The 9,423-nt window shown below is 35.5% G+C and overlaps 2 protein-coding genes and 1 long non-coding RNA gene across 3 annotated transcripts; all 3 read left to right on the forward strand.

The window, feature by feature from the left end:
• Nucleotides 1-1,223: 1,223 nt before the first annotated feature.
• On the forward strand, nucleotides 1,224-2,400 carry LOC112792331 (uncharacterized). Its single transcript, XR_003197403.3, has 3 exons — nucleotides 1,224-1,506; nucleotides 1,612-1,807; nucleotides 1,993-2,400. It is a non-coding gene; the product is annotated as an uncharacterized lncRNA (long non-coding RNA).
• Nucleotides 2,401-3,444: 1,044 nt separating this feature from the next.
• LOC112792333 (uncharacterized) lies at nucleotides 3,445-4,393 on the forward strand. The gene is made up of 2 exons (XM_025835524.2): nucleotides 3,445-3,744; nucleotides 3,848-4,393. Exons 1-2 carry the CDS (start codon nucleotides 3,597-3,599, stop codon nucleotides 4,039-4,041), a joined length of 342 nt encoding a protein of 113 aa, XP_025691309.1. The 5' UTR covers nucleotides 3,445-3,596; the 3' UTR covers nucleotides 4,042-4,393.
• A 568-nt stretch (nucleotides 4,394-4,961) lies between these two features.
• On the forward strand, nucleotides 4,962-9,036 carry LOC112792332 (E3 ubiquitin-protein ligase SINA-like 10). The gene is made up of 2 exons (XM_025835523.3): nucleotides 4,962-7,945; nucleotides 8,184-9,036. Exons 1-2 carry the CDS (start codon nucleotides 7,667-7,669, stop codon nucleotides 8,823-8,825), a joined length of 921 nt encoding a protein of 306 aa, XP_025691308.1. The 5' UTR covers nucleotides 4,962-7,666; the 3' UTR covers nucleotides 8,826-9,036.
• The last annotated feature ends 387 nt before the right edge of the window (nucleotides 9,037-9,423 follow it).

Raw genomic sequence — 9,423 nt, forward strand, 5'->3', positions numbered from 1 at the left:
TTGAAGTTCCAATTTGTAACGCTCCAACTCCTGCATCCTCTGTCGCATTTCTTGCATGGCATGATGATAGTCATCTCCAAAGCCACCGAAATGACGGGTTTCTGAGTTGATGTGTTCATGATTTTCATAGTCAGACGGGACTTCCTCTTGACTTGGTGTGACATCAGTCTCGTGTCCATCCTCCCGTTTGTTGGCTTTTCAAAAGGGTTTTTAGATTAACTGTAGAGTAAATTCGTCACTCAACCATGATTCTTTCCAAAGTGGGATCTCCACGGACGGTGCCAAACATTCGTGCTTGGAGCGGGTTTATGAACTGGAGAGATGGAGATTGGAAATTCCAACTTTGTCAAGCGCTGAACGAGGCCGGGAGGACAACCTGCAAAATACTCTGATGTTAAAGTCAGTAGAGTGTAGGTAGTAAAAGCCTTTTTCTATGTGTTTACCTATCACTATAAAAAAGAGAGTTTAAAATGCATTGATATTACGGCAATTTAAAAAAACCGCCGTAATACCCGATTATTATGGCATGTTTGGTTACTGCCATAATTAACTTTGGGTTTGGTGGCGGTTCTGGTGATTATGGCGGTTTCGAACCGCCGTTTTCACACGTATATAAAAGAAAAGAACTGTAGCTCATTAAACGAAACATTACGGCGCTCTCAATCTCGCTTCTCTCTCTCTCCTTCGTCTCCTCCGACAACGCCGTTCTTCCCTCTCGGCTTTTCCTCTCTCCGCCGGTTACGATTTCGCTAGGTACTTTTTCCTCTCAAGTTAAACTGAGTTACTGATTTGTTTCTCTGCAGCTCCCTCTCAAGTTCTTTAGAGAAGGCAAAACCGAAACTGAAATTACTGATTTCTTCATTTTTGCTTAGGTTATGGTTTCAGAATTGTTTTTGTTGCTGATTTTTTGGGGTTTTTGTTTCTCTGCAGCTCCCTCTCAATTCTTTAGAGAATTGTTTTCTAGATTTTGAAATTTTATGAGAAAAAAATAAAAAGTAAAAACAATTGCTATTAAATTACTTGTTTGTTTGATTTTAAATGATTTAAAATATTTATAATTTATCATTTAATTTTTTTATTTTATAAAAAAGCCATTTTTATTGAATAAGATTCTTCAGAACCCTTTGTATTTGGTAGCAAAGATTAATATATACTTATATCCTTTATTAAATGAAGCAGTAATAAGAATTTTGGAGGAGATTTAATTGTCGGTTGAATACTCATTTAGTCTTAGAGATTATGGAGATAGGTAGCAAATAATTTGTTATCAAACTAAATGTAAATATTATTTTTATAAGCCCAATTTCCTTTCAAATAGATGCTTACTAGTTAGATGCTCATCTTTTTCCTTTGAACCACTAACTGAGGTCAAAACAGGAATCCCATTTTTTTTATCCCCCAAATTCTACTTTGCACCTTTATGGAGGAGCTGCTTTTGAAAGAGTCATACATGAATTTCGATGTGCTGCCTATTCCATTGAATGCCCTCCAGTGTCAAGGGAGAAGGTACTTCATATACCTTTTAGAATTTAGATAACTGATTTGGAAACATATCATCTTTCCTTTTTTTTTCTTCCTCAATTTGAGATTCTTTTGATATGCTTTCAACAGGTTGCGAATATATTACTTGCCCATGCTGGCCGAGGCGGTGCAAGAGGAATAACAGAAGCTGCAGCAGAAATTGCTCGTTCTGCTGCTAGATCATGGCTTGCTCCTCTTCTTGATACTGCTTGTGACAGACTTGGTTTTGTTTTAGGAAACTTATTTGATTTGGCTCTAGAAAGAAACCGCAGTAATGACTCAGAGTGTAAGTGATTCTCCTTGCTGAAAATTTGTCACTATTTCATTTGGTTGTGTATTTACCACTAGAATGTTATGAAATAAATCCTATGACAGAATTGCAAATGATCACTGTGTGAAATTGTTTTATCTTTTACTATATGTTTAATACATCTGATTAGAGAAGCTGAGTGGTGGTTATTTTCATTGCAGATGGGAGTAAAACAGCTAACATGGACGGCTGTGTTGGTTTTCATGCTGCATTAAGGTGTGCATACAGCCGCTTCATAAAGGATCTTTCAAAACAATGCAAACAACTAATTAGGCACCACCTTGATTCAGTTACCAGTCCATTTCTCCAACTAGATGTTCTATTAGTATTTTTAGATGTATAGATGTTATATATGAATTAGTTTGAAAGGATTGAAAATAGAAATTGAATTCTATGATACCCTTAGCTAGTTATTGGCAAGCTGGTTCCTTGAAATTATTAGAAGCAGTTTATATTATATATGATGAAGAAAAGAAGGTTGCTGTCCACTTTATATATGTTGCCTTATCTACTTATGTTGCTGTCCAACATACAACATGAATTTTATTTATTTTATTCTTTAGCGCTCATTTACTCATTTATTTATACTTATTTTATGACTATGCCTTTTGGTTATTACGAGATTTTTAAGTGAGTTTCAAAAATATCACTTTAAATTGGTAGTTTTAATCTTATTTTAAAAAGCATAAAATTGTCATCATAATTAGGTAGAAACGGCGGTTAGAAACCCCCATTTTAAATGAAAACGATGCTATTATATGCTGGTAGAAACGGCGGTTAAAAACTGCCATTTTAAACACAAAAGATGCCATTATAACCTGGTAAAAGCGGCGGCTAGAAATTGCCATTTTAAACACAAAAGATGCCATTATAACTTGGTAAAAATGGCGGTTATAATGGTAAAAAGGGCGGTTTTCAACCGCCATTTTAAACAGAACTGATGTCACAATATCCTGGTAAAAACGGCGGTTGTTGAAAAACCGCCATTTTATCTGGAAATAATGGCGGTTACAAACCGCCATTTTAACCCTCAAAAAACCGCCGTATTATCCACATTTTAACCCTCAAAAAACCGCCGTAATAACCAGAATGACGCCCAGAATAATGACGTTTTTTGGAGGCGCCAGTTTTGGTCATAATGGCGGTTCTAACCGCCGTAATTTCCCAAAATAACCGCCGTTTTAACCCTTTTTTTTTGTAGTGTATGGTTGCTTCTCTTTTTTAACTTTTACTTTGTGGGGCTGCCTTTTTTTTAGCATTTAGTGCTTATTGTAGCACATTATTGCCGATATTCGACAGCTACATGCTTTGATGGTATAACTGTTATAATATTCAGCCGTTATTACGTGAAATTGATCATGACCTTAATCGCTTTATTAGTTACATTCTTTTTGTCCAAAACACATGCAATTATTAGTGTTCTCTTGTGTAGAAGCCAATTTAGATTTAATAAGCTTCTCCATACACTTTATGAATATTTCTTTGCTTTTTAAAATTAAACCTTTTCATTTGGATTTAATAATTCTCCATACACTTTATGAATATTTGTTTTCTATTTTGTATTCGTCCACATAATAATAATAATAAAAATCATAATTTTTCTTTTATGTTTTATTCTTCCTTCTTATTCTATTTTCTCATCCAAACAGAGAAGAGTAAAATTTTCTAACCTATATATAAGGCGGTGTAACAAACAGGCAAACACAGAGAGTGGAGTGTTCCATTTCAAAATTCAAAATTTGAATAAAGCGAAGAAGGAAAAAAAATGGCTTCAGTTTCCGGCAACATGAAGGGTTTCTACAGGCAGAAGAAAAGCAACACCAAATCTTCCAAGAAAGCCTCTGCCAAGTCTTCCAAGAAAGCCTCTGCCAAGTCAGATGCAGCCCAACCTACCGCTCTCGTCTCTCACGAAGGTAAACTTGATCTTCAAGGTCCTTATTCTCTTCTTCAATCATTCTCCTGATTCTATTTCCTCTATTAATTGATTAAGGATGGTTTTGTTGAACTGCTGATCAGATGATTACAGTGCTGGCGAGGCAATGCTGCGGCAATTCGACATGAACATGGCGTATGGCCCTTGCGCTGGGATGACAAGGACGGCACGGTGGGAGCGTGCGCAGAAGCTTGGTCTCAACCCTCCACAGGAAATCGAGAAGCTCTTGAAGAGTGGCAAGGTTCAGAACGAGTCCTTGTGGGATGGTCGCATTTAGGAGCTAGGGTTTTTCTTACCCTATGCCCAAAATCGAATCTGTTTGGGTGTTTAGGTTTTGTTTAGGGTTTGATGGCTGGGGTAAAATAGTGTTCAGCTTCTTGCTGGGTCCTATTTCCCTGCTTCTATACCATTATGTTATATCAATGAAGTTCAATATGTTTTGATCTATGTAATATCTAATATGTTATTGGACCTGTCTCTAGATGTTAATTAATTCTAGTTAACCTGGTATCAAATCATGGTTTACTTTTCAGGATTTGACATTGTTACTCTTGATCACATCATGATAATGTTAGTTGGGTACTGTCAAAATATTTCAGTGTATTAAATAAATTGGTAGCTTGTCTTTATTTCTGGTTCTGAGATATAGAGCTATTTTGCTTGCTTGTCTTTAAGTTTGGAAGGAATCGGTGGAATGATTCTTCATCATTGTAGTGGAGCGAAGAATACAGGGCTAACATGAATATCAAAAGAAGAGAGCATGTTCATTGAAGACACTATTAGGTGTGTCCAACAGGGGAGTATATCGCTGATCTTAGAAGGAATATATCAATTTCTGTATTGTTCAGCCTATAGCCTCCCTATGAAGCACGACACAGGTGAAATGCCTATACTCTCCTGTTAGGGCGTGAAGAAATTTCGGGGCTTAGTGGCTTCAAGCCACTTGATGAAGCAAGAGCTATCGCTCCTCCAAGGCCCATGTAGGAGTATTTGGTGATTCATTGGTGATTCCGCAGTCTATGGTAGGTGTCATCTCCAATTTGACCTTATTATTAGGCATAATTATGGTTGAAGCAATGAAGTTTCCCATTTAGTTACTCTTATCAATTTGACCACTGAGTCCCTGACTAAATCAAATTTGATGAAACAAGTGTTAGATATATGATAGAATTGCTCTATGCATGCAATTTGTTTCAGGCACTAAGGTCTAACGAAGTTGGCTCAAATAAGCAAAGAAAAAAAATTCCTCAAAGAGGAACTTCATCTTATTGCTCTACACTATCCAGGTAGTAATTTCTGTGTAGTTTATGTGAAATTTACAATTGCACGAGTTTGATTATCCTTTAATGCAATAATACGGAAGAAATTGACTTCACCAATTGAATAATTCATCGGTGAGTGATTTAATAAATTTCCTACTATTTTGAAGTTAGTTTATCGTGAATTATGTTAAAACATAAAAGACTTTACCTCACAAATAGATTCTGTCATGTTGATTTTCATTAGTTGCATAAATATGGCATTTTGAGCATTAGGTTCATCCTTCCTCGCATTGAGTTGTCAGACTCGATGTATATTTGATGTTGAGATCTGTTGCTCTACTTAGCTTCATAATTATATTTACAATCAAGACAATCAACAGTGGTATTTATAGCAGGATATTTGGGATGCCGTATTGCCTTCTTTTTTGAAGCAATGAAGTACTAAGCACACATTAACTTTTCAACATATGTTTCAATTTATGTGGTCAATTAGCTGTTTAAGATGTTAACAAGTTATAGCTGGCTAATTATAATTTACTAATAGTAAGTTATAAAGTACAATGCTATATAAATATAGAATCGCTGCATTTTTGTTTCTTATGTTTGTCTCTTGTGGCTGTCTCATGTCTTTTGTTCTTTTGAAGCTGGCCTTTTCTTATGTTGGTCTCAGATTTTCAAGGATTTCTCCTTTCTTCTATTTAGTCTTTTATGGGTTTAATCACATCACAGTCCCATTTGAATAAATTTAATCTTGTTTTCTTTTTTTTGGAAAATGTCCATAGTTCCTTTCGAAGGGAATTGGAAACAAAATAAGGTAGATTCCTAGATTTAGTTACACACTTTCTGCTTTTTAGTTATCTTACATGTCTTTAGGTGGAAAAACAAGACAAAAGTTCGGGTCATTTAATGTCTATATATACCGAAACAGCCTTGCTCATATCTCACTCAATTTGCTAACCTCTTGTTGTCTTTTGGTACCTCACATACAAAGCATATGCATTTTGTATGAAGCAGGAGTAGCACATAGATTTTGGTGTTGCTAGCTGTAAAAGTAACAATCTAAAAGACAATGGGAAGGATCAAATGATTTTGGTTGGTATTGCATTTCTGGTTCGAGCAGTGGTTTATTGAGCGTCTCGGTTTGTATCAGATATGCTGGTGACTAAGTATAATATAATTTGTCTTCATTATCTCAAGTTATATATATTTTGTGTATCAACGCTAGAGGTTGGTATCCAATTATTCCAGGTTCAGTTTTTCCTTGAAGCGGTTTGAGACCAATCTTTGAGAATGATCATGCTCCATATAAGTTGGAGCAGAGATTTGCCCGTTGAAGCTGGTTTTAGCAAGAGTTGCAGCTGTTGTGTTGGTCTTTACTCAAATGGATGGAAGTGATCAAAGTGACCACAAAGGGAGGATCTGCCATCGCAAGATTATAGGTGTTCCAACTTCCAAAGAAAGGGTTGCGTACTATAAAATTCTAAGCTTTTCCTCAGTATATTAAGAAAAACTGCGAGTTAATATGGACATACGAAGTTGATGGCAATGATGAATGGGAACAATATCATAATAGAGGCAAGCTTTTCAATGCAATGTGTTGTTCATAGGCACTATACAAGTTAGTCCAGTAATTGTAGATTACGCATACAAGATAACAAACATGGAACTATCAACTATGGAAGGTACACTGCGGAACTAGTGGAGACTCTGTGAAGGAGATATGTAAGGAAAGATATATTTGCATGCGCACATGGGAGCCAGATAGCATTTAGAAGATGTCTATTTTTTTACCATAAAAAAACATCAGAATCAAATGAGATTTTTTGTTTTAAAACAAAGAGTTGAATTCCCTGCCTTCACAACTACAAACATGGCCCAAAACAAAGTACAACAATATGCAATAATTGGTAGTGTTTATCATTGTATTCATTAATTAAAAAACATTTTCATAAAGATATTTTTCTCATTGTAATATTATCTTCATGGGGGAAGATGTCTATCATGACTATTCACCTTTTCCTAATTAGCGCTACTTAAAAAGGAAATACGTATTAGTATTACATTCTAGGAAAAGAGAGTGTTTAACTATTTATTAGTGTCTCTTTTTAACAAACTGATATTTTTTCCTTCCGGAAAGGCCAAAATGTCCTTTTCTGCAAGGATATTTTTGTTAGGAAGCTTTGAGAGTGATTTATTTATACAATGTGTATAATAGTGTATATGAGGTACAAAATAAATATCACTCATAATATTCAGAATAACTATCTGTGTATTAAGGACAATTATAAAATCAGGGACAATTATAAAATCACTCATTTCAAAAGGATAAGTTAATTTTGGGTTTACCAAAAATTAAACTTTTGATCTTTTAAATTTAAAATTTTAATACCATGTCATGATACAAATCATCTCAAAAATTTATGCTAATAAAAAAATTAACACTAATGATTATATCTCTAATACTCTCTCAACTTCTATTATTCACATTGTATAAATATTCTATTGGCTTCCATACTTTTCCATTTTGTTAGAAGTTAATTTTTTAGGTCCGTAGTTTAAAATAAAATAAAAGAAAAAGGGAGAATAAAAAACTTTGGTTTGTGTTGAGCATTGATAGAAGAAGCAGGATCGTGAAGAAACATGGTGAAGATCTCGCTTGGCGGATACGACGATGGGGAAGGACCTAGCAACCGGATCCAGAAGCGACTCAGGATGGAACAAGAAGATGGCCAAGCAAGCAGAAACGAAAAGGAGGTGCATGAAGGAGATGGCGGCGAGGCTAGAAGTGCAGAGCATGATGAAAACCCTGTTGGATCTGTAAGCGATGATAAGGATAGGTCTATTTCTGTGACTATCATCGATCCCGATGTCCTCGATTGCTGCATTTGCTATGAACCCTTGACTTCCCCTGTTTTCCAGGTCAGTTTCCCCCTTCTTTATTCAATTTGGGCTTGATGCATGCTTCTGATTGCTATGTTAGAAAGGAATTATCATAATCAGAACCATTTGAGACTGGAGAATAAATTATTTTAGGGTTTGAAAGCTTGATTTGTTCCTTTGCAATATTCTTTAACTGTTTCAGTTTGTTGTCTCGTTTAAATTTAGTGAAATATCTAACGATAAAATTTGTTTGTGATCCGTTAAATGGAGAATTCAGTGTGAGAATGGTCATATTGCTTGCTCTAATTGCTGTGCCAGACTTGGGAACAAGTGTCCCATGTGCTCAATGCCCATTGGCTATAACCGCTGCAGAGCTATTGAGAAGGTGCTGGAATCTATTAAAATATCATGCCTGAATGCAAAATATGGTTGTAAACATATGTTTAGTTACAGTAAAAAAAATGAACACGAGAAGGAATGTAACTTTCTGCCATGTTTATGCCCGCATTCAGGTTGTGACTTTCTTGCTTCATCTGAGGAGTTATCCCTCCACTTTAGCCATAGGCATATACATTCTGGAATACAGTTTACATACGATAAATTTTTCACTGTCTTCTTAAATCTTGATCACAAAACAATTGTTCTTCAAGAGAAGAATGATGCTAATCTGTTTGTTATTCACAATAACCATGAGCTTCTAGGGAATTTAATCCATATAACTTGCATTGGCCCCAAATCCAAGACAGGGTTTCATTATGATATCTTGGCTAGGTCCCAGGGAACCTCTCTAATATTGCAATCTTATACCAAGATTGTTCAAGGTCACTTTGCTGATGCTCCTTCAGCAGGGATGCTTTTGATTCCTTCTGATTTTTTTGGTTCCGGACAAATCAAGCTGGATATTCGCATAAGGTCATGATTTCATTACTTTGCTGGGGACTGACAGGTTTGTGTTGTTTGTCTTCTTTGTTTACCACGTAGTAGATATTATAACTTAGTATTTAGTATTTAAGCACAAGTTGGAAGCTGAAGAATACTTGCAGTGATGTAAAGGATTATCGTCTCAAAACTGTCATGTAAATATGTTGTTTTCCAATTCCAATTCTATGCCTACACTTTATTGTTGTTCAGTCCAAGTGTTTCTGTTGTTCTTTGTCAAAGTTTGTGGGGTTGAGTGCTTTTCCAGTTAAACTGCAAAGAGCTTCTCACTGGAATTTGGATTACACGAAATGTGTATTTACATAGCTAAGATTCTTAGCCGTTTATACATAGGTGAGACTCAATATGCCTGGATTGAGGTCTAAATTTGTTGCTGGTGATGTTATTAGTTTAGTACTCGAGTATTTAGAGGCTTATTGCCATGGGTCCCGTGGCCAGTGTTATACCTTTTTTAGTTAAAATTTTAAGGACTTCCTTGTTTAATTATTTAATTAGAAAGCTTTAAAGGGTCCTTCATCTGGTGACCCTTAATAAAAAGAGTCAAATTTATAGACGAATTTGATGTCCAAAATTGTATA

Source organism: Arachis hypogaea, chromosome 13 (genome assembly GCF_003086295.3).
Source record: "Arachis hypogaea cultivar Tifrunner chromosome 13, arahy.Tifrunner.gnm2.J5K5, whole genome shotgun sequence".
Taxonomy (NCBI): Eukaryota; Viridiplantae; Streptophyta; class Magnoliopsida; order Fabales; family Fabaceae; genus Arachis; species Arachis hypogaea.